General features: G+C 37.5%; 2 protein-coding genes across 10 annotated transcripts in view; both read left to right on the top strand.

Annotated features, from left to right (window-relative positions):
* DIXDC1 (DIX domain containing 1) overlaps positions 1 to 9,209 on the top strand; it is a 66,468-nt gene extending 57,259 nt beyond the window's left edge. For all 9 annotated transcript variants that reach the window (XM_016149045.2, XM_016149041.2, XM_016149040.2 and 6 more), the window contains 3 exons: positions 3,745 to 3,850; positions 4,767 to 4,875; positions 5,945 to 9,209. In XM_016149045.2, the coding sequence (XP_016004531.2) occupies positions 3,745 to 3,850; positions 4,767 to 4,875; positions 5,945 to 6,025 (296 nt within the window). In that variant the 3' untranslated portion in view covers positions 6,026 to 9,209. The remainder of the gene's footprint in view (positions 1 to 3,744; positions 3,851 to 4,766; positions 4,876 to 5,944) is intronic.
* Positions 9,210 to 11,159: 1,950 nt separating this feature from the next.
* DLAT (dihydrolipoamide S-acetyltransferase) overlaps positions 11,160 to 25,178 on the top strand; it is a 28,453-nt gene continuing 14,434 nt past the window's right edge. The window contains exons 1-7 of the mRNA XM_016149027.2: positions 11,160 to 11,752; positions 12,166 to 12,267; positions 12,570 to 12,694; positions 12,836 to 12,989; positions 18,734 to 18,860; positions 20,626 to 20,813; positions 21,882 to 22,035. Coding sequence (XP_016004513.2) covers positions 11,474 to 11,752; positions 12,166 to 12,267; positions 12,570 to 12,694; positions 12,836 to 12,989; positions 18,734 to 18,860; positions 20,626 to 20,813; positions 21,882 to 22,035 — 1,129 coding nt within the window. The 5' untranslated portion in view covers positions 11,160 to 11,473. The remainder of the gene's footprint in view (positions 11,753 to 12,165; positions 12,268 to 12,569; positions 12,695 to 12,835; positions 12,990 to 18,733; positions 18,861 to 20,625; positions 20,814 to 21,881; positions 22,036 to 25,178) is intronic.

The following is a 25,178-nucleotide window of genomic DNA, read 5'->3' as shown; positions in this document are numbered from 1 at the left end:
CAAAACTTAAGAGGAATTAGATAAATGGAATAGGTTTATAGTTATTAAATTTTAATTTGTAGTTAAAATGTTCCATCCATCAAAAACTCCAGGAACAGATGAGTTCATTTAAGGAAAAAAATAAATCCAATTCTACACAAACTCTTCCAGAAAATAGAAGAGGAAGCAACACTTCCTAACACGTTTTATCTTTCCCTAATTGCAAAACCAGTATCTCTAATGAACATAGATTCAGGAAAAGAAAAGAAAAGAAAAAAAAAACAAGAAAAGCCAAAGAGATTAGAAAGACCAAAAACTGCCTCTATTTGTAGATGATATGATTGTCTATGTAGCAAATCCCAAAGAATCTATAATAAAGCTACTATAACTAAGAAGCGAGTTTAGCAAGGGTTACAGGACATAAGATCATTATATAAAAAGGCAATTTTACTTCTGTATACTAGCAATAAATATTCAGAAATAGAAAAAATAGAAGGACCCAAAAAACATTAAATACAGAGGTATCACCCTTACAAAATATGTGCTACATTTCTATGTTGAAAACTGTAAAACATTAAATAAATCAAAGAAGATCTAAAGAAATTGAAAGAAAAACCATGTTAATCAATGGAGAACTCAACATTGTTAAGGTGGTCCCTTCTCCCCAAATGATCTATTGCTTCAATATAATTCCAATAAAAATCCTACCAGACTTTTTTGTAGATATAAACAAGTTGACTGTAAAATTTACATGGAACAAAAAAGGACTGGGATAACAACAACAACAAAAAAATTGAGAGTGATGAACAAAGTAATTGGATGACCACACTATCCGATTTCAAAACTAAAAAGTTAGACAGTGCAGTATAGGTGAATGGATAGACGCATAAATTAGTGGAACAAAATAGGGAGTTCAGAAATAGACTCACATGTAATTGGTCAGTTGACTTGCAACAACTGTAAAAAGTTTTTCAGTGGCAAAAGGAATGAAGGTTTGGGTCATCCAACCAGAAAGAAATGGCAAAGGGATAGGCTTTTCAACAAATGGTCCTGGAACAATTAAAAGACCCCATATAAAAAAATCTTGACCCATATCTCATACCATTTACAAAAATTAACTCCAAGTGGTCATAAACCTAAACTCAAAAGCTAACACCTATTTATGATGCCTTTTAAATTCACACACAACTATACACAAAGATATGTTTCTGGGTCATTTATTCTCTGAGTTTTTCGTATGTGATTTTTATAGTGATGTCATACTGAAGTAACAATGGTCATTTTATTGTATGATTTAATGTTGAATAAGACTAGTTCTCCCTCATTACTCTCTTTTTCACTAGAAAAGTCTCTGCAATCCAACTCAGTCTTCTTTACTAACCACCTGAAATTACTCTCACTAATGTCATCGATGACCAAGCCTGTCTTTATCTACTAGAGTTCTGTTTGGCGTTTGTCATCATGATTACTCTTTCCTTGAAATTCCCCGCAAGTGTGTACATAACATTTATATAGTCAGCTTTGGCTACCATAGACTGAATAACTTAAACAACAGAAATTTATTTTCTCACAGTTCCAGAGATTTTAAGTCCCAGCATGGTCAGGTACTGGTGAGGGAGGGCTCTCTTCCTGGCTTGCAAATGGCCACTCTCTTCTTGTGTCCTCATGTAGTGGAGAGAGAGCTCTGATGTCTTTCCTCTTATAAAGGCACCAGTTCTATGGGATCAGGGCTTCACTCTTATAACAATTTAACGTTTATCTCTCCATCAAAGCCCTGCCATACAGTCACATGGGGATTTAAGGCTTCAGCATATGAATTTTGGAAAGATAGAATTCAGTACATAGGGATATTTCATATTTTGTTATATTGTAACTGTTTTGCTATTTCACACACCCCCTCCCCCAAGTAGAGCTCCTTAAGGGTGGGGATTGGATCTAATTTATTTTTGCATCTCTAGTACTTGATACATGATAGGCACCCAGTAAACATTTTTAATGGATGGCGTAACTTGCTGCTGTCCCCCAGTCTGCGTTAATAGTACTACCATGCATCTTTTCCCCCTGACATTCAATTACATCCCTAGTACCAAGACTTTTACCTTCTATAAGTTTCTCAAATCTATCCCTTGTTTGGTTCCAGGACTACATCTTGCCCTCCCTCATCTTTCAGATTGTTTTAATTGCCTCTTAATGGGATTACCTGCATCTAGAGTTTTCCATTCAACCCATACTTTATTTTGCTGCTAGATTGGCCTTTCTAAAATGCCAGCGTGAATGTATCACTCCCTTTTAGCATCTCCCCAGAGCTTAAGATTAATATCTAAATGTCTTAGCCTAGCAGAGTCATTTGTGATCTGGCCTTTGCCTACTTTATTATCCTCATCTTCCACAACTTCCCGATATATTCGTTGTGCTCCAGCCTTACTAGTTGTAAATACATGATTACATTTCATGCCTTTATATGTGTCCTTCCCTTTTGGAACGCCCTTTCCAATGTCTCTAGCTGATGATTTTTTTTAAAGTGCTTTGTATAAAGATTCTCCAACTATGGGGCCTTTCTGACTTTTTCCAGGTGGAATTAACCACTCCATCTTCAGTCTTCCTGTGCAGTTTGTACAAATCTGATTTTAGTGTATTATAATTATTTGTGATCATATCTGTCATCCATACTAGACTGTAAATTCTTTGGGGTTAGAGACCACATGTGGTCGATTTTCTATTTTCAAAATCTAGCACACGTAAGTGTGCAATAAATGTTTGTTGAATTAATCAATCAATCATAAAATTTAACAACAAAAGTGAATGTTTCATTTTATTAAATAGCCACTATGTGCCAGGCACTGTTCTAGGTGCTGGAGTTAAAGGAGCATGTAGGTTTCAATAGCTGACATTCTTTGAAAAAAAATTCTGAAAACTGACTGATTGCTTTACAAAGAGAAACTGTTTCCTTGTCTTTCTTCCCTTCACTGTCTCCCTTATTTTAAACCCCTTTCTGGAACTTCTCTCCTATGGCTGCAAATTTGGTTGGGATCAATGCCTAGAATAAGTTAAGAAAATATGCGTAGCTGGAATTTCAGGAGAGATTTTAATGAAAGTTTATTGTTTTTTAGTCCTTGTGATAAAAGTTTCTGATGGTCTTTTCTCCTGTTCTCTCCAAGTTATAATCGCGAGTACTCATTAATAACATTTTTCCATAAGTACCTTATACCATAGACCAACACATATAGATTCTCTGTTGCTAGGGGATAAGGTAGGTCTCATACATTTTAGTTTGGAAGCATGAGGCTCCCTTGGAATTTGAGTTTCTAAGGTTACTTCGCTTCTATGGTTTTTGTTCCTATTCTCTTTTCAAGAATTGCGTGAGCGTTCTCTACTACCAGTCTCCCAAATCTAAATGTTGGCAGGGCCTGCACCTCTTGCTGTGTGTCCCATCGTGTCCTAGCTGAAATCTTGCTGGGCTTCGCTGGCTCTTAGCAATAATGCCTGTCAGAACAGCTGCTATTTCCCTATTAGAAATACCTGGAATGGGTAAGAAATGATGGGCCTTGTGAGAATGTGTCTGTGTCCAAAGTACCTCTTGTCTTTGTGGCACCATAGGTAACTTCCTGTGGGTCACACCCTTTGGACACGGTGTTTGGCAAGCGTGTGAAAGCTGTACTGTGACATCAGGCAGCTTCATTCTCCTGGGATATTTTGAATAACTGGAAATGAGGAGTGATTGGAAGCAAGTTGAAGGTTCTGACCACAGTCTGTCTCCGATTGCAGAGTTGCCTCACTCGCAGAGCTCTCCAACTGTTGGCGGCGCCTGCACTAAAGTGCTCTATTTCACTGACCGGTCACTTACGCCCTTCATGGTCAATATACCAAAGAGGTGAGATTCTAGGATCATCATTTCCTTTTTTAAAAGGACAGGAAGGCAGAATCATTAGTTAATTGCCCATCTAACCAGCTGAGAGGTATTTGAGAAGCAGTATGGTATAGTGAGAAGGGCACAGGGAGTAGAGATCGTAGTTACAGCGGACAACTCATGATCTACAGCTAGGCACAGACACAATAATCATGCATCCTGATATGCAAATATACTCCAAGTTAGGCAAAATAGTTTTTTAAGTGCTCAAAATAGCTTGTGCCAATAGCTGTGGATTACAGTGTGGCATTCCAGGGCTTTATTCATTATTCTTTGTTACTATTTGATGACTGTAACTAACCTATTGAGAATTCATGTTAAAAACTTTCAAACACTCAGCTAATATACTCCCTTCTAAGGTAAATGGCTTCGAAATAAAAAAAAATTTAAACTGTGGAACCAACTACTGAGAAACGTGATAGTATTTCCCTTTCCTGGATAGTCTGCTTACTTGGTCTGGGTTAGAGGGCTTTCTGAAGCCAGAAGGATAAAGATAGTAATACCTAATTTAATTCTATCAGCCTACAGAATGGAATATTGTTGCAAAAAAGTAAATCAAGACAGTTTAGACATATTGATAGTTCAACAAACTACATTTCAGAGACTTTATGTCTTATTTCCAGACAAAATTGATTCAGTTGTTCCTGAAGCAATAAATCTATTTTATGTTCTCAGATCACCCCATATGTAAGGGCATTTTCAGCTCCTAATGGTGACTGGCTCCCAAACCTCATCTAGGTTCTCAGGGGCAGTGACCTAACAAGGCCAGGCTATTTCTGCCTCAAGAGACTTCGGCAGGGACCAGGTTTTAAAGTTTGCATCTTATCTTTCCAACCTATTGATATACAGTCTATTTTAGTGCTCTCTCCCTTTGTTGCAGGTTGGGGGAGGTGACACTGAAAGATTTTAAAGCAGCTATTGACCGGGAAGGGAATCACAGATATCATTTCAAAGCGCTGGATCCTGAGTTTGGCACTGTCAAAGAAGAGGTACAGAATCCCTGGGGAGTCTGGGTGATAACTTTTGGTTGTTCCCGAACCCCAGAATTTCCTACTCAAGGATTAGTACCCAGAGGTACCTGGCTTCCCTAACCAGGTCAGAGAAATTTCCCAGAGCCTCAAACCAGTCCAATTCTCTAGCCTGAGAAGGTCAAGGAATGGCTTCAGAAGTTGATAGCTTCTTTAGTTCAAGAACTTAATCACTTTGACCAAACCAAATCTTAGAAAAGTTTCTCCTTCCTACGTAGAGCAAAACAAGCATGAATATATGCAACTGTATATATTGTGGTGGCAGTTTGTCAGATAATAAAAATGAGGAACTTCTGGAACATCGTCTATGCATATTCTTAATTCCTTGACTATTTTCTTAGCCTATGCTTCTCTTTATGATCAACTTGCTAAAAATAAGACTTTTTTGAAAGAGCATTCTGGGTTATGACGTATTACAAGTGCTCTCATTATGGTTATAGAATGAAAAGGTTGGAAAAGACAATATTTTATTTTGTAAAGACTTCCTTCCTGAAATGTTTTAATAAACCTGTTCTATTAGTGGCTTAATAAATGAATCGAATGAATGAATGAATGAATGAGAAGAACTGCATGCAAATGTGTTAAGATCGGTCTTTCTAACCCTTTCTTTATAATTCCAGGGACCCAAAATTTCCCCTTTCTCATTTAATGCCTATACTAGTACTTTCTCCTAAGAAGCCTAAAGTGCTCTATGGTTACTGACTTATTCCTATAAATCTCAATGAGCAAAGCAGTGGTAGGGATACTTTTACTATTTCAGAGATGTGGAACTAAGGCTATATAATATTTTACTTATATACACACGCACACACACACACACACGCACTATATATAGTGCACGTGTGTGTATTTTTTTTAAACTTTTTAACTTTAGGGATCAAACTAAAGGCTCGTAGACCCTAACTCAAAGCTTTCCTCTACACTTTCTTATCTTTTACTTTTGTGGTCTTATTTTTATTAGCAGCAGTCATTTAATGAGACTCGTTATCTTACTCTTAATTTTTCACTGTGGCTTTTTTTCTTTCTCTAGGTTTTCCATGATGATGATGCCATCCCTGGATGGGAAGGGAAAATTGTAGCCTGGGTGGAAGAAGACCATGGAGAGAATTAATGCTGAGTATTAGATGAGGGCTTGTGGAACTTGGCACTACCTGGCTGCTTCACTCAGGAAAGAGGACTGAAACTAGAATACACTAAGAAGTTTCTAGTTCATGCTGCCAAAACAGAAGCTTCTCCAAGTGTGACAGTCACAAGCCTTTCCTGTTTCTGTGCCTAGCATATGTGGTACTTAAAATCCCTGTTCAAATGTGGACCATGGGTTCATCTGGAGTTCCTTGCTGGAACACAGTGTTTTATTCTACTTGGAGGACAACAAACCGAAGGCCTTAACCAATAGGGATGGATGATCTTGCTCCTGTAGGGGTACGGCTGCTGTTATCTGGAATCTGGGAATTAGATGCATCACTCCTATGTGTTACAGTATTATTTCAATTGGCCTCAATGGTTATAGCAGTCAGAGTCCCAGCATTTGTACTCACAGACAAGGCAAAGGTACTAGCTTTTTTGCTTCTTTGCAGCTATTACACACCAAGAATAACTCATGGGGTGGTACCAAAGATGAAAGCCACTCTTCAGGAATTTTTTGGATTGGACATGGATGGTGCTGAATGTCGATTGGATGGAAAAAGGGCTGCCCATATTGTGCTACACTATGTTAAAACCATAACTAAGACTTTGGGCTGCCTCTTGGGTCTTAACTGATTCTGCAACTTGTCCTTTGGCCCACAGAGGGCATATTTCATGTACTGCTAGTTTTCTCTGGGGACTCTTCAACTTTAGAGCCATTACTTTTTTCCCTTGCAACGGATGAACTTTGTGTTTGAAAGGAATAAGGAGTGAAATTCTCCTTAAAAATCCAGCCGGGTATGGAAAGGTGCTGCTACCCATATTTTCTTGACTTTCTTTCTCTCATGACTTTCTTTAGTTCATGGCATCATCGCCTTGGCAGTCAACAGGAGACAGACCATTAACTTCAGTATTTGGATTTACAAGTACCGAGCATGAGTTACTGGGCTGCCCCTCTTCATTTCAAGGCCAGAGTTATTTTATATTATATATTTAGTCTAGATCAATCCTTCAGGGCACAAAGAAACAGTGGGACATGGAACATGAGTTGTAAATGGCAGGGTTGATTCTGGGTGAAAAAACCTAGAATTTTTTCTCATGCGCAACATTGTCAAGTGTAGAAGCTAAAAGAAAATAGTTAAATTTCTAGAGATTATCTAATAACTTGGGTTTTCTCATTTACCAAACACGATAAACCAATCAGCCATTTTATAGAGATTTTTTTGCCCCCAAAAGCAGTCTGCCTGTGACCAACAATGTACACTGCCAACCAAAAGAGTCAGACAGATCAGTTCAGGGTTCTTGACCTGTCTGTCTCTAGTTTATCTCCCCTTTTCAGCCATTTCATCAGACTACTCATTGGAGCTCTGAGATGACATTTTCTTGTTTTATATAGATGTCTTTTTAAAATTGTTCATGTTTGGAGAATTATTTTGTACTCATTTGCTTTTTTGTCTGAGAACCATGTCTATTTTTTATAACCTGAGTGTGAGTTCTGTATAGTCTTGCATTCTGTGTACTGTATCCATTTTCTAGAGAACCCAGTAGCTTTTATATGGGCTCTTATCAGCCCTTGTGGTTTCAGAATAAGCTTTATTTTATTACAAGCATACTAATGATAATTCGTGTTCCAATTCTACCTGCCATTTTAGTCGTGGAGGTAGTTTTACATAATCTGATTGCTCCTCTAGCAAAAACAAGGAGCTCAAAAGACACCTGATGTCTTTCATATAAGTTTACCTGGTCTTCTCCTATTGAAGAATGATTTCTCATCAGAAATGACTGCAGAAGTTTGGGAAGAAAGCAAGAATAATACATTATGAAGGCAAACAGGAAAAAACAGTATATTCTTAGTTTCTTTTTTCCCAGAAAGTCTGGAGAAAAAGTACTCATGTCACCAATTTCTCTGTTGCATGACTTTTAGTGTTTTGCTATAAGACAGCATGAGGGTTATCAAGCCAAAATCTGTTATTGTGTTTCCAGTACAGTTTATCTTGAGTGTCTGTATCTTAAGTCAGTTTTTACTTGTCAGTTTTCTTTCAGCAAACATTCTTACCATTATGTAGAATTTACCTTTTCAGAGAAAATTAAATCAGAGAAAATTTTCAAAGTCCTCTACCTTATCTTTTATCTCTATGACCTTTGAAAAAGGAGCTGTATGGCCTTAGTGCCTCCATAGAAAGCTGAAGTTGAGTTCAGTGGAAAAAATGAGATAATTTTCCTCCTTTAGCTCATTAATCTCATATGCCACGGTTATTAAGCACCCCCACTGCAGGATGTCACGCCAGTAATTCTTGTGTAATAAGTGTTGGTAATTCTTATTCCAGTTTATAAAGACAGAGGAACTTTTTAAGGAGTGTGGATTGATTCACTCTGGCTTGGATAGTCTCCTATTGGATATACTGTAGCTGCACTCTAGGTGGCCTCTTGACATATACAGAATACTGTTCCCTAGTAGCATTCATGTGGGATAGTCCATCCTGCTACTGCTGAACTTCTCTTTCTTTGAGAAAACTAAGAAACCAGAATGTTCAGAGTTCATAAAATAATCTCTAAACCCTGTTAGATTAAAAAAAAGTGGCCCTCATAAAAACTAGTTTAGCAGAAAGCTCAGTAGGCTAAAAAGTCTTCATTTAAAAATGGAAGACTGTTCTCACTCAGTTCTCTAAGTTAGCTGGAATTGGAAAACTACAATTTATACCTACAGACTTTAGGTTAAACTTACTTGGAAATGGCAATCCTACTTACCAGCTTTTCAGCTCTTTTTTACCAGGATGGTCAGAAATTAAGGGAAAATGTCTTTATGCTCTACATCCAATCCAAGAGGACTACTTAAAAGCATTTAGGTTATAATTATAATAATTTTCATTTTTTTTCATAAAATAAGCATTATGATTGCACACTCTTGTCTGAATTTATGTAAGAGGTATAGCTTGCGTAAAATATATATGTAAAGTTATATTTTCTTAGAAACATGGATGTTTGCAACCATCACTTTCAAAGAGATTTTTATTGTGTATTCACCTGTTTTACAATGTTTTCATGAAGGCTGTTATACCAGAGGCTTCTGATTATCAAAGTGATAACCAGCTTTAATTGCCTGTATATACCAGATTTGTGAACTAACTGAAAAAAAAAAAAACTGAATAAAATGGAGTTTGCAAACTAAATACTGTTAATCATTTTCACTTGTGTTTATTGACTGACATTAATCCATAAAGCAATTTACATTTAGTGAAGGTGGATTTCCTTAAGTGATCTCCCTGGTAGCATGTTTAGTCATTACTTAGGGAGCAGAGATAAGGACTACTGTATTGCTATAGATAGGTTACTACTGGTATTTCTAATGTAAGTACAAAATAGATTCTTATTACCAAAGAGAATTCATTGATTTAGCATTTCTTTTGAAATTATATATAAATGTGCAAACAAATAAGAACCTTAGAGGTTTGAGTCTTCCTTTCCCTTAATCTGTTTAGGGGAGTTCAGGCCTATTTTTTTAGGACCAATTTGACAGAAACCTAAGAATTCCTAGCCTAACTCTGGGGTCAACTTACCCCCTGGTCTGATTGACCTGTGCCCTCCTACGATTTAGCTACATGTGTCAAAAGTATATTCAAATGCAAACTTGCTATGCACTAAATGCAAAACAAGGTTTAAGCAAGACTACCTAAGTGAACAACAAACAAGATCATCTAAAAAGGCCAATTTAGGTCTAGTTATTAAATTCTATTGCAGTGGAAGTATTCAGATATTTTAGCCAATTCAAAATCATTACAACATTTCAGTAGTGTAAGTTCTTTTACTAATCACAATTATTCTTTGATTCTTCCAATTGTTACTTGTAAATGTTTTTACATGATTTAACAACATAAATGCTCTTATTTCAAATGTGCCTTTCCATTTAATTTGGAAAATTTGTGTTTCTTAATTGTACTGCTTGTATATTATTGTTAGGCAGCTGTGCCTGCTTAATCTTTTCCTCATTTTTCGATAGTTATGTTTTTCCATTTCTTTTTGTTATAAAGCTACTAAAATATTTTTTACCTTGTCTTGAATGCCTCAAGGATACTAGAATAGGATTCGGTGGGGGGGGGGAGGGGCGGGATGTAAACTTTTTCTGATAATTGCTATTCCTTACTATATTGTCATCTCCAAACCAACCAAATTTAGTGCCCCCAACGAGTGCATCTCTTTCTCTGCAATCTCATTAATACTTTGTTTTTAGATTTTTTAGTTTCTAATTTAAGCGTCAAATAGTATCTCTTGGCTGTTTTAATTTTCCAAATGTTTAATTACTAGTAAAGTTGAGTATGTTTTCAAAAGTTGCGTCTTCCTCCCATTTTTTTTTCTCTTGGCGTTCTCTAACCAGTTAACTGTACACTGGGGACTTAAGAGATATAAATACAACACTCGCTTCCTGCTAATTTAATGTCACCCTCAGCTCGGAAATATTTTCTAATTATAGAATATCTCTACAGTAAAGTGTACCTAATAAATGTAGGTAACCTTTTAATTCAAAAGACATGCATTCAGCCTCCACTATTTTACATCAAAATCTGGAGAGACATCAAAGAACAGAATAGACATGCTTTCTGCTCCACAGGCTTAAAGTTTAGTTTTAGTATGACATATTTCAAGCTTTTTGCTTTTTGCGATTTAAAGGGAATCTGTAGTAAATTAGAAATGAAAATCTGCTTTGTAAATCTGTATCTTCATACAGGAAACATGCTTAATTCTGCTTATGGTACACCTGAATGTGGGAATGTACCTTCCACTTGGTTGACCTTCACACCATTTGGCTGGAAAACCTGTTTGCTCTGGTTTCCGGTTGGGCTACAAACCTGAAATTAAATCTTTGTGAGCCAGTACAGCTTGCGCAGAGCGGTGCCCTACTATTGGGTTGGCAGACAGCACACCACCACAAAACAGACTACCCACCTCGGGCAGTTCCCGGGCTCACTTCCCAACTTTTCTTCAAAACATGGCCACGCCCCTCAGCCCACATTCTCAGACCATTATGCTGGTTAGCCCAGCTCTCGCCGCCTCTTTAGGCCCCTCCCTTTCGGCTGTGCCCTTCACCTCGCTAGGGCTCCGTCCTACACCGAGATTCCTTTCCTAGGACCCTACTACTTTCCGTTCCTCTCAACGTTGTATTTCTCCCAAACTTGCACCTTGCGTTGGCTCTGCTGGAACGCCCCTGTCCCCGAGGCGCCAAAGCACCTACTCCTACCCGCTGGGCCACCTTTTCCTTCCCACTCGCGAGCGTACGTTACACACATTCAGCCTCTGGGGAAGAGGTGGAGTGAATCTTTGGAGCCCGTTTTACGACAACGTGCGGCTGCGCGGCGTGCCTGACGGCAACGCCGCACTGTTCTTGGGGAGGTCACTCCGGAGACGGTTTTGGCTTCGGGGTGTGTGGGTCAGTGACACTATGTGGCGCGTCTGTGCACGACGGGCCCGGAATGCGACCCCCAGACCAGGATTCAGGGCTCAATGGATAGCCTTGCGGGAGGGACCAGGAGCTCCGTGCCTGACTCCGCGAGTTGGTCCAGCTCCGGCTCGTTGCAACAGTGCGACCACAGGGTATGGCAGTGTCCGGGCACTCTGCGCCTGGCGCCACAGCTCGTGGACCACACACCGGAATCACTTCCTGCGGCAGCTTTTGGGATCGCCTGGCCGCCGCTATTATAGTCTTCCCCCGCATCAGAAGGTGAGCCCCAGAACTGTCCTTAGCAGGACTCTCTTGTCCTTCAGGGCCGACTTCTTGGCCTCGGATCTTCCCCCAGAGGCTTCGGTGATCCTTCACCTCCCTCCCAGTGTATGTCATTGTCACTTCTCCAATACCGAGCTTTGCTGTAGCTCTTGAGCTTCCCTCTCCGGAGAAGAGCTCCAGACCTGGGGCTGTATGTGGTTGTCGGCTAAGGTACGTGCTCTGTCAGAGCCAAAGACAGTGTAGCGGGAAGCCTGTCACTGGAGGACTGGTGACAGGAACTACTTCTGTATCAGCAGCGCCAACTTGTGATGAGACTAAAACTGTTTGCATTAAATTGAATGAAACATTAAACCAGACGGAGAGTTAAATAGCCTTTTTAAAATTTAGTGTTTCTTCTTTTTCTTCTTCAGGTTCCATTGCCCTCTCTTTCCCCCACAATGCAGGCAGGCACCATAGCCCGTTGGGAAAAAAAGGAAGGGGAAAAAATCAATGAGGGTGAATTAATTGCAGAGGTAAGTTTTAAAATATGGAAATTAGAAGAGACTGGCTTAGTTAAACTGAGCATTAACTTTCTGAGTGGGTAGTTATCTCTTTTGCTTAGTAAACTGTTTATTCCAGCTTGATATTAGAGAAGATTGGCAAGATAAGTTGTCAGCAGCTAGCCAAACTGAATTTTAACTAAGATTTGAAAAAAAATTTCTTTTCAAATCTGTGACAGAAGCTTTAATTTCAGATGAACTGTATGATTGTAAACAGAAGCTATTATTAATCATACTGGCAGCACAAGCCTAACTCCTTACTTTCGTGTTAAAAGATTGAAACTGATAAAGCCACTGTTGGATTTGAGAGCCTAGAGGAGTGTTACATGGCAAAGATACTTGTTGCTGAAGGTACCAGAGATGTTGCAGTTGGATCGATCATCTGTATCACAGTTGAAAAGTGAGTAGTACCCTGGTAATTTTTACTTAGGTGATTAGTGGAGTATTTTAACCCAGAATTGAGAAAATGGGAGACTACTTCTATAGTAGCTAAATTTGCTTTATAACCCCCTTATATGTATGCATTCTTTCTCTTCCTTAGACCTGAGGATATTGAGGCCTTTAAAAATTATACACTGGATTCCTCAGCAGCACCTACCCCACAAGCAGCCCCGGCACCAACCCCTGCTGCTGCTCCTTCACCACCTACGCCTTCTGCGCAGGCTCCTGGTAGCTCGTATCCCACTCACATGCAGGTGAGACTCAGCCTCTGGGTGTTTGCTCTAGAAAACTTATTATTTATTCATTATTTATTGTAGATGTCTATCAGATTCTAGAAACTGGCATTAAATATGGCTGTCTCATGTCATTTGAAAGTAAATAGAAATTTAAACATGAAAATCGACAATTTTTATATCTAGTTATTTCAGATGTGTGAACTTTGACAGTTTGTTTGTTTGTTTGTTTATTTATTTATTTATTTATATTATGGTGACATTTGTTAACAAAATCCAGCAAGTTTCAGTTGTATGATTCAACAGTAAGGCATATCTATCTATCTATCTATCTATCTATCTATCTATCTATCTATCTTGCATTGTGTATTCACTGCCCATAGTTAGATTTCTTTCTTAGACAGTTTCTTTAACCTTTCTCCACCATAATGTAGTAGCTAGGATAATGCTTGGCATTTCTCATTCAAGAACATTATGTTAGATTTTGAGGATGATTTATATTTATGTCTCTCTACTTCCTGTATAAGTAGAATTTTCAGTAAGCCTCAGGTGCTGTCTATTGAATGAAAATTTCCAATTGGTGTTTTCCTTTGACATGCGGTATTGTTTTCTAAGAGTGGATGAAGAACTCCAGTAGTATTAAATGAGAAAAGTAACAATAAATAATAAGTATGGAATAGACATATATAATATAAATAGCATTGCAACAAAGCTGAGATCAACAATCACTGTTGATTCTATTAACTAAATTAGTTTCTGAGAAACTAAGTCACTTTATTAAATATTAGGGTTATCATATACATATTTCTGTGTTTCAGATATTGGGAATAAGTAAAAACCAGCTATCCTTTTTCCTTTTCTAAAGTATTAAGACTAGAACTTTTCTTTCACTTCATTTGCAGAAATTTCTGCACAGGAGTCATTTTTATCTTTGGGTGTAACGTTCTACTCCATGGTCTACTGATGTGTGTGGGTGTGTGTGTGTGTGTGTGTCTGTGTATATGTGTGTGCGTGCGTGCACAAGCGCACGTATATATTTTTCAATTACAGTCGGCATATGATATATTAGTTTCAGGTGTATAACATAGTGATTAGACATTTATATAACTTAAAAAGTGATCACCCTGTTAAATCTAGTACCTATCTGACACCATACATAGTTATTACAATATTATTGACTATATTCCTTATGCTGTACTTTACATCTCTGTAACTATTTTTTACTTCTTAATTCCTTCCCCTTTTTCACACCTTCCCGCAACAGCCCTCCCATCTGGCAACCATCAAAATGTTCTCTATATCTATCAGTTTGTTTCTGTTGTGTTTGTGTACTTTGTTCTTTAGATTTCACATGTAAGTGAAAGCCTATGGCATTTGTCTTTCTCTGTCCGACTTACTCCACTCAGCATAATACTCTCTAGATTCATCCATGTTGTTGCAGATGGCAAGATTTCATTTTTTTTAATGGCTGAGTGATATTCCACTGTATATATGTACCACCTCTTTATCTATTCATCCATTGATGGGCATCCAGGTTGCCTCTGTATCTTGACTGTTGTAAATAACGTTGCATGGAATGTAAAGACATGTCCCTTTGAAGTAGCGTTTTGGGTTTATTTGGATAAATACCTAGAAGTGGGATTACTAGTTCCTTCTTTATTGTTATAGCCTTTGTTTTAAAGACTGTTTTGTCTCGTATAAGTATTACTACCCCAGCTTTTTTGTTTGTTTCTATTTTCATGAAACATTTTTTTTTCATCCCTTTACTTTCAGTCAGTGTATGTCTTTTGATCTGAAGTGAGTCTCTTATAAGCAGCATATGTAATGGCCTTGTTTTCTTATTTTTTCAGCCACCCTATCCTTTGATTGGAGCACCTAATTCATTTTATTCAAAGTAATTGTTGATAGATATGTAGTTATTGCCATTTTTTGTTTGTATTTTTAATCTTTTTTTCTTTTTTTGTCTCGAAGAAGTCCCTCCAACATTTTCTGTAATACTGACTTAGTGGTGATGAATTACTTGAGCTTTTTCTTGTCTGGGAAGGTCTTTATTTGTCCTTCAGTCTAAATGATAGCTTTGCTGGGTAGAGTAATCTTGGTTGTCGGTCATTGTTTTTCATCACTTTGACTCTTTCCTGCCAATCCTTTCTTGCTTGTAAAGTTTCTGTTGAGATATCAGCTGACAGTCTTATGGGAGCTCCCTGATAGATAACTAATTGCTTTTCTATTGCTGTTTTTAAGATTCTACTTTTTGTCTTGAACTTTTGGCATTTTAATTATGATGTGTCTTGGTGTGAGCCTATTTGAGCTCATCTTGTTTGGGACTCTGCACTTGCTGGGCTTGTATGTCTAGTTCCTTTTCCAGGTTAGGGAACTTTTCCATCATTATTTCTTGAAATAGGTTTTCAATTCCTCGCTCGCTCTCCTTGTATGCCTGTGATGCAAATGTTGTAATGCTGGATGTTGTCCCAGAGGCCCTTTAAACTACCCTCATTTTTTTGGATTCTTTTTTCTTGTTGCTGTTCAAATTGGGTGTTTTCTGCTACCTTTTCTTCTAAATCACTGATTTGATCCTCTGCTTCGTCTAATCTATTGACTCCTTCTAAGGGATTCTTCATTTCAGTTATTATAGTCTTCATTTCTGACTGGTTCTTTTTTATGTTTTCTATCTCCATTTTTATGTTTCTTATTTCTTTGTTAAAATTCTCACCGAGTTCACTGAACATCCTTATAACCAGTATTTTAAACTCTGCATTTGGTAGATTGCTTGTCTCCATTATATTAAGTTCTTTTTCTGGAACTTTTTTCTCTTCTACCATTTGGGACACGTTTCTTTGTCTTCCTGTTATGGCTGCCTCCCTGCGTTTGTTTCTATGTATTAGGTAGAGCTGCTAGATCTCCCAGTCTTAGTTGAGTGGCCTAAGAGTAGTAGGTGTCCTGTGGGAGATCAGTGATGCAGTCTCTCTGATTACCTGAGTTGGGTGCTCCAGGTGTATCCCTTGTATTGGTTGTGTGTGCCCTCCTGTTTTAGTTGAACCTTATATGCTGTTTGCACATCAGTGGGAGGGATTGACCCTCTGGCTGTTTGGTTGTGACCAGGCCATTGACTGTAGTGGAGGAGCCATTGTATAGGGGCTCCTATGGAGAAGATTTGCTTTAGCAAGGCTGTGGTGCCTTCCTAGTCTGCTTTTTGGGTGTGTCATCCTTGGATGTGGCCCTTGGGTGGTGCTCCAGCTCAGACTGAAGCCAGCACCAGGCATGCAGGCCACTGCCTCCTGGGAGGAACCCTGCTATAGGCCAAGTTCAGCTGCAGCCAGTTCTCTGCCCAGGGCCACCTGACATGAGCCACCAGCCAATCCACAGATGGCTGTCACCTATGCTGGGCTTGGATGTGCCTCAAGAGGCCAAGCTGTGAACCGAGGCAGGCTACCACTAGTGCTGGGCTTGGGGCTGCTCAGCAAGAAATACGGGGCACACCAAGGGTTTTATTAATGTTTGAGAGATTTTAGGAAAGTTTGCAGCATGAGGCAAGACAAGCTATTTGTATGGAATATCCACTGGAATTGGCTTGGGCGGGCCCGCACGTTATTGGGTGGGGGAGGATCTCAGGGAATCACCATGGCTGTGTGACCAGTATTAACCAGATATGGCGGCCGCCTGTGTCTGTATGCTGGGAGAAGGGAAGGAACAACAAAGGAACAGTGGCTTCTGCCAGCACTTCTGTCTGGGGAAAAGCTCTCGTTCAGCTCTCGTCCTGATAGACAACTTAGTTCCTCCTCCTAAGTCCCTGGCACCTTTTGAGCTGCTGTCCAAGCACTGGAGCTTAGAGCGAGTTTGTCAGCTGGTAAATTCATGCACGGACCCCTTAAGAGGAGTGCCTGGGACTCCCAAAGACATCTGTCTAACTTAGCCACAATCTCCACTGATTTTCATACCCAGATTTTGGGAGGCCTTCTCTTCCTGTCACTGGAACCCTGGCTGGGCAGTCTGATATGGCGCTGGGAAACCTTGGTTCTCTCAGGGTCCTCCACAGCTGAGATACCCCTCCTGATTTTTAACTGCTACATGCATTGTGGGGGCCAGCTCGTTCTGTGTCTCTGCCCCTCCTACCAGTCTCGAGGTCACTTCTTCTGGATGTCCTTAGTTGTAGGACTTCTGTTCAGCTAGACTTAAGGCAATTTTCACTGATGATTGTTCTGTAGTTTAGTTGTAATATTGTTGTAGTCATGAGAGAAGGCAACCACAGCATCTACCTACTTTGCCGAATTGACCAGAATCCCTCCGTGGCATATTATTAACAATTACTCATGATGAAGTTTTGCCTGGTGTTCAGTTCACATACTTATTTCATCCTACTTAGATAATTCTGTCTAACATAAAACTTAACTTCATTTCTCTCTATTTTATGCTTATGGTTTTGTGTGCAAGTGTTAAGGTTGTGTCTTAATTATCCTTTTAAATACTGTATCGAGATTATCAGCTTCACTAATTTCTTTTTTAAGTGAGGGTTTTCTATTAAATTTATTAGATTAACATTGGTTAATAACATTATATAAATTTTAAGTGTAAAACTTTATAATACAACATTTGTATATTCTATTTATTATGTGCTCACCATCTTAAATCTAGTCTTCCATCACCTTATATTTAACCCCCCTTTACCCTCTTTGTACTCCCCCACCGCTTTTTCCCTCTCATAACCACCATTCTATGTCTGTATCTATGAGTTTGGTTTTTCGTTTTGTTTTGTTTGTTCATTTGTTGCTTTTTGTTTTATATCCCACATGCAAATGAAATTATTTAGTTCTTGTCCTTTTCTATCTGACTTATTTCACTTAGCATAATATTCTCAAGATCCATCCATGTTGTCTCAAATGGCAGTATTTCATCTTTTATATGGCTGAGTAGTATTCCATTGTATGTATGTACCACATCTTCTTTATCCCAGGTCCACTAATTTTTAAGAAGTAGATGAAGATGACAATTCTGAACAAGAAAAACACTTAAAAATTTTCTAATTAGAGTTCTAAGTTTTGTTTTACTTTTTTCCCCTATCTTCCTGAGACATCAGTTGAAATGATTTTTCTTTCAACATAATCTTGTTGTTAATTAGATACAAATGACTAAAAAGACAGCAAATATAACCCATAATAACCACATAAGCATCCAAATTCAATGGACACACAAGCCATATAAATAGGAAAGCAATTTTTAATTTAGATCAGCCAATCTGGTGTTTAGATTTTATTGGGGTGGAAGTGACTATTGTAAAGAACAGTTCTTAATATTAGTTTTTTAAATCTTGGAAAGGTATCTGGGAAGTTTGGGAGAAATGCCGTGTCCTTTGAGTGAAAAGGTAGATACTAATACAGAGCATAACAAAATTTTAATGGCATAGTCTGGATCAAGATCATTTTGTGAAAATGAAAAATTTTGGCCTAATTGGAGTGTTAAAAAAGACAAAAAGAGGCTCTTTGCTTGGATATTGAGGAGTTAATTTTGGTTGTATAGAAAGAAATCTTTCCCATCTGCTTATTGCCTTTAACTTTGGAGCGTGGGTCAGAGTCTCACAGATACTGTAAAGCTTAAGATTTGCAGGATGATTTAACTAGTGGGATGTTATTTAGCACTTGCTGTTGTGAGGGTATCAGGCACATGGGAATTTGGATTATTACAGACATTAACATTCCGTAAAACTAAGCTTGCCTAAATGCCATTGTGTCTAGGGCTTCATAGTATTAAGCAATAATTATTTGTTTCTACAGGTGGTTCTTCCTGCCCTCTCTCCCACCATGACCATGGGCACAGTACAGAGATGGGAAAAAAAAGTGGGTGAGAAGCTAAGTGAAGGAGACTTATTGGCAGAGATAGAGACTGACAAGGCCACTATAGGTGAGATTTCTTCAGCTCTTAATGATTGAGACACTGAGTTTTCCAATGAGGGAAGAGGATTGCCGTCCTATAATGAGTGAGTGATAATGTAAAACATTTTAATTCTTGGAATTCATTTCCTGGAACAGGATATTTCATAACAAAAGTATACATGGTCAGATTTGTCAGTTCCATACTGCACTTTCCTTGAATCAGGGATATATCAGCTTTAGAGATTATTTTTAGGCTAGAGTTTGCTTTTTAACCTTATTATGTTACTGAGAAGCTATATCAGAACTTCCATTCTCTAAACTAGGCAAGGGAAAAAGAAGAGAAAATAGGAGAAAATAACTTCCAATGTAGGAAATACCAAAGAATTTAAGATTACTTTGAGGTAAAAACTGCAGCCAGTATTTAGATTATTTTAATAGTTTGAGAATGACTGATAGAATATATTATATCTGTTTAGATATCATTTCCATAAATTTCCTTTCCAATTTTTTATGCTCAGAACAAAACCCACATAAAATCATATGTTTGTGATAATATTGATAGATATTTCCAGATAAATATATTTCTTTTCTGTCTAGTCCCCAAAGATATGGTGGGAGATTCTGGCCATCCTCTGCAGTGACTGTTTCATATTGTCTTCTGAAATCATGAAATCATTGGTTTCAAATCCCATGATTCTTTTTGATAGCATCTTGGGGCAAAGGAGGACTTAACAAGCAAGACTCTGCTGTGTGCTATCCCCTTTCCTCACTTTCACCAGGGCAGCTCCTTTTTATCTTTTTTGCGTGTTGTGCTCCCTTCCCCATAAGATATCAGAAGAAAGGATTATGTTTGTTTGAACAAAAAACTTTGGGAACAGTAGGTCTGCTTTGCATACCAATGTTGCTGTAGAGGCCGATAGTCCAGAGACTATAGTTACTAGGGAAGTATTACCTTGGTCAAACTCTTTAAACTCTGTGTGGCCTTTGAGTCTTTCCTTTTTTTCTTTTAAACATACTTTTTACTGGATATTATTTCTCATCTGGAAAATGGAAGGATTCATCAAAACTATGTTCGTCAGGGAGAGACACAATGCCACAGAAAGCCAAGATGCAAAAGGCAAAAGTTGTCCTCTGCAGTGGCTTCAGTTTTACTTTTGCAACTCTTCTTGTTTGGGTTTCTTTTAAGAAAAGCAGCATCTCCATAAAATATAAGTTGTCAATACCATAGAAACTCTAGTAATGCTATATTTCTTTACACTGAAATATTTGATGTAACACCAAATGTGACCTCTTTGAAAAACTCCAGAAATGCTTTTAGGGATGTAATTACACATCACTGTCAAGCCTAGTGGGTCCTTTAATTTTAACATCCATGTGGTTCTGATCTTTAGCAGTACACGCGATGTCATCTTGGAGTCTTGTGGGTCTGCATAGGGGCTGCCCTTGGAATTGTTTTTAGGAAAATGTTTAGAACTAGCTACTGTCTGTAATCTCTCATAGTTTTATTTAATAGATCTTTATTTAATAGATCTCTATTAGATCTTTGTATCAGGTACTATTTCTAAATATTTGAGAAATATTTCTTCATTTAATTTTCGTTAAATCCTTGTGAAGTAGGTATTATTATATCACCCATTTTGTAGATAAAAAAGCTGAGACACAAGGGTTAAATAGATTGCAAATGTTATATAGCTAGTTTGAAGGAGAAAAGCCTTATACTTAAAACTGTGCTTTGAGTTTGGTGGGATAGTGGGATCCTTTAAGTTCCATAATGTTTTTTCTTTTTCTTTAAGGTTTCGAAGTACAAGAAGAAGGTTACCTGGCAAAAATCCTGATCCCAGAAGGCACAAGAGATGTCCCCCTAGGAACGCCACTCTGTATCATTGTAGAAAAAGAGGCAGATATACCAGCATTTACTGACTATAAGCCAACTGCAGTACCTGATTTAAAACCACAAGTACCACCACCTACTCCACCCCCGGTAGGTATGCTTCTCTAATTGAGGGAACACTTATTTTGCCCTTTTCTAAATTAAGGGATTGGATTAGGTGATATTTGGGTTCCTTCCAGATCTAAGGTTTTATAAATGAGAAAGGCGATAGTCAAATAACATTCGTGGAAACCTACAGGGTATGTGGCACTGCACCATTCACCTAATGGTCAGTAATTTGATCCTTGTAGCTTTATTTTCTTCCTGCTGTCTTAAGTCCTGTTGAGAACAAAGCCGAGGTGACATGTTCCTTTTTTGCTTTAGGTGTAGATATGCATATGGAAGGTAATGCTTTGTTCCCTATTTTCTACAGATTTTATTACACAATCTTTGTCACTGTCAACACCCTTGGTATTCACACATTCTAGCGGGTCAGGTTTATATTTGTAATACATTGGAATCTTGACATAACACGGCTTGTTTTGGATAGAATTTAGTGTGTCACTAGGTACTATATGCTATAATATGAACTTGTACGAACTCCAAGCATTGATAACACTAGAGCACGGCTTCTGCAGATGTCAGAATCATAGTTTAGACTAGGTATACGTTTTTGTCAGCTAAATCTTGATTTCTGACTGCTATACATTCATGAGGAGCTGGCAAGTAGTAGTGTTGGTTTATTTTTTGAGGTACTTTCAACATGGAACCTTCCAGCTTAATTTATTATTTTGAAGTTAGGGTAAGTAAAAACAACCATCTTGTTATGGAAGAGAATGACAATAAAGAAATAGGGAGAGAATAAAGTGAAGAAAAGCTATAAGGATGTTATATACTAGTCAGCAGTGTTACATTCCATGCCTTTCTATGTTATCATGGAATAATAAGATGACATTGTTCTGTCTTTGACATAAAATATTGCTATAGCTATATTAATATTGATGTAGCTATATTATGTTGGTATGTTTTGGTTAAATAGGAAAAATGTGCATTATGATCGTTGGAAAAAAGATAAAAATTATTTAATTACCATAACTTTGACTTAATAAAATGTGAACTTTTGATCTTTCAGACCAGTCTTTGCAGTGGTGAATTAACAATTTGTAACTTTTTAAAAAGGTGGCCCCTGTTCCTCCAGCGTCCCAACCTGTAGCCCCTACACCATCAGTCACCCGCCCAGCTACTCCTGCTGGACCAAAGGGAAGGGTGTTTGTTAGCCCTCTTGCAAAGAAATTGGCAGCAGAGAAAGGGATTGACATTACACAAGTAAAAGGTAAGTCTGTTTGTATGGAATGGAGTTGTAAAGCTAAAATTTAATTGAATTTTTTCTGTAAGACTAGCAGCTGCAACTATGCATATACATACATATAGTCCTTTTAACTGGGAGAGTGGGGTGAAGAATGAAGGAGGGAAATACCGCCTTTGTTGCCACCGCAGAGTAGAGCAGCTTAATTATGCTTTATTTAGTCTTAAGATCTGCCTATATAATTTAGATAGCTTTATTCATTCTTTGTGTTCATGGGAACTACCTAATTATTGGTGAAAATATAATGTGCTTGTTCAGCAGAGTTGGGTTATAGGACTGAATTATATAATTAGATGAAATCTGTTAGGGCTATGCTGACTATAGCAATAAACAAAACAAAACATGATGAAGTTTGGGCGATTAAATGACTTAACATAATAAAATTCATATTCAGCTGAACTAAAGCTCCCTGAGAGCAAAGGGGAATGTTTTACTCATCTTTTTTCTTCCCAAAGAAAAAGTATAGTTTAGTGATAAGAGCATGGGGTCTGAATCACACTATCTAGGATTTAATCCTGGCTTTATCATTTTCTGTGTACCATGCTCTCTTGTGGATTACTTAATGTGTATATGTCTTCATTTATTTGGAGGGACTTTTTAATTAAATTTATTGAGCGACATTGGTTAATAAAATTATATGTTTCATTGCATATATCTTTAGATGAATTACTTAATCCATCTGTTTTTACATCTGTAAAACAGATAATAGTGTACGTTAAAATGGGTGAAGTGCTTAGAACAGTATCTAGAAAATAATAAAACTCAGTACATATTCATTTTGTTCATAGTATTGCCTTGTGTTTAAATGGTTTTAAACTAATCTAAAATTTAATTAAGGTAATTAAGATTCATATTTGGACAAGGGTAGAAATTGCCATTCCTGGAAACTGGTTTGATGGCTAGTACTATGTGCTAGTACTACACATTAATTTGTACAACATTTTTTTAAGTAAAAATTATTATTCTCTATTTTTTGGATAAGAAAATAGACTCTTAAAGGATCTCTCTTTTTTTAAGTAGTAAAGTTACAGTTTGAATCTAGATTTGTTTAATTCTAAAGCCTGTATTCTTCCCACTACCCTATGTTGCCTTCTGTTTTCATGTTCTACTATCCTTAATTACTTGATAAAATAGTGTTTTATTTTCCCAGTTGTCCAGCTGTAGGCACTAAGAGCTGGTTATCATGTCTACAGTCTGTCATTTTGTGGTTGGAAGGCAAGCCAATCTCCAAAGACATAAGAGTAGAAGTTTACAGATTTTTTGGAGCTTAGGACCCTTGTAATATTGAAAGACCCTTTTTTTCCATCTTAATGCTATTTCAATAGTATATTGCCATTCTTTATATATATGATTAGAATCAGGGACAGCAATATAAGTTGGAATACTCTTTAATGGGAGGAGGGATTGGGTTAATAATTATATCTGAAGAATTTAGACAAGTAAAGAAGGACCATTTATTAGATACTTAGCAACACTGGCTACCTTACTAAAGATACAAATGGGAAAATCCAGTATTCTTATACAGTTAGAGTTAGGTGATTCATTTATTATTTAATCCATTTCTTGTTTAGAAAAAAAAAGTGCAGCTCTCTGCTAATGTTAAATTTAATTTTACATAAGCACATTCTTTGAGGCTGAAGCAAATCTGACTGGTTTTCAATGTGAAAATAAAATAGAAAAAGTTTTCTTGGGGTTATTTTGAGACAGAACTTGTCTCTTATTCTAATGTAACAGAAATGTATATGATGATCAGTATTTAATAATTTTTTTCATGTGGTAAATTTCAAAGCATAAAACACCACAAAGCGGAACATCTAGGATTTGACATTTTCCGTGACTGAGAATTACTATATTTTGTAACTGGGAATACCACTACTAAAAACAGAATGCTATAAATAGAATGATGTAATTTGTTTCCAAAGACTTTTGATATGCGATGCAAAAACAATAAAAAGATGTTTTGTGGCACACTTTAGGGGTAAAATTAGGACTTAATCTACAGGTTATCTCAGGGTAAACGCTGCAGCTGCAAGCGCTGCTGGCGAGTATTCTCGGGGCAAATGGGAAATGAGTTAGACAAATACTTACTGAGTATTGTCTGTGCATCCACCATTTTCTCATGAGACAGGATTTCAGTTTCAAGGGGTTATATTACCAACAATAAAGAATTCAAGGAACAGAAAGGGAATATAGCTTAGTATTATGAGTGTCAACTCTGGAGCTGGAATGCTTAGGTTTGAACTCCAGTTCTGCCATATACTAGCTGTGTGACCTTTTATGACTCAGTTTTTTTCATTTGTGTATAAAAATAATACCTCATACGTGGTGAGGATTAAATAAGTTTCTAAATAGTAATTACACATAGCAATCATATATAGGTCTTAGTTATAATGATAAAAACAACATTATTATTAAATAAGATAATTGAATGCTAAAAAGAAATAAACTAGATGATATACTAGTGACAGGGTGAGTATATGTTCAGTCTTGATTGCTTTTAGACAGGGTGGTTGGGGAAGATCTTTCTGATGAGATAACATTTGATCTGACCTGGAAGATGAGTCAGCTATAAGCCAACCATGTGAAAAACTGGGGGAAAAGCATTGTGGACAGAGAGACCAATAATATACACATTCTGAAGTGGGCAAGAGCTTGGCATGTGTGAGGACATAAAAGTGGCCTGTGTTAATGGAGCTTAGTGAAAAGGGTCCAGTGGTAGGAGGTGAATTTGGAAAGAAGCACAGGGGTGAGAACATAAAAGACTTTTACAGGTCATGGTAGAATTTGAATCATATTTAAAGTATAGTAGAAAGCCACTGAAAGATTAAAACAAGGAAATAACATATTTTAAAAGGTAATTTTGCCTGCTCTTTGCAGATGGATCAAATGAAAGCCAAGGTACCTGTTAAGATGCTGTTTCTGGATTTAGTTGTGGTGACATAGACAGTGGTGGTGAGAGTGGAAATGAAAAGGAATGGACAGCTTCACAATACATTTTTGAAATAAAATCAACAGAACTTAGTCTAGATTGGATATGGGGATTTGCCAATAGTAATGTCAAAAGAAAGATGTGGTGGAAGCCTGCTTGTCTGGATAGGTTGAAAGTGAAA

Source organism: Rousettus aegyptiacus, unplaced genomic scaffold (genome assembly GCF_014176215.1).
Source record: "Rousettus aegyptiacus isolate mRouAeg1 unplaced genomic scaffold, mRouAeg1.p scaffold_m13_p_5, whole genome shotgun sequence".
Lineage (NCBI taxonomy): Eukaryota > Metazoa > Chordata > Mammalia > Chiroptera > Pteropodidae > Rousettus > Rousettus aegyptiacus.
The sequence above is the reverse complement of the archived record's forward strand: the minus strand, read 5'-3'. Positions and strand labels throughout refer to the sequence as shown.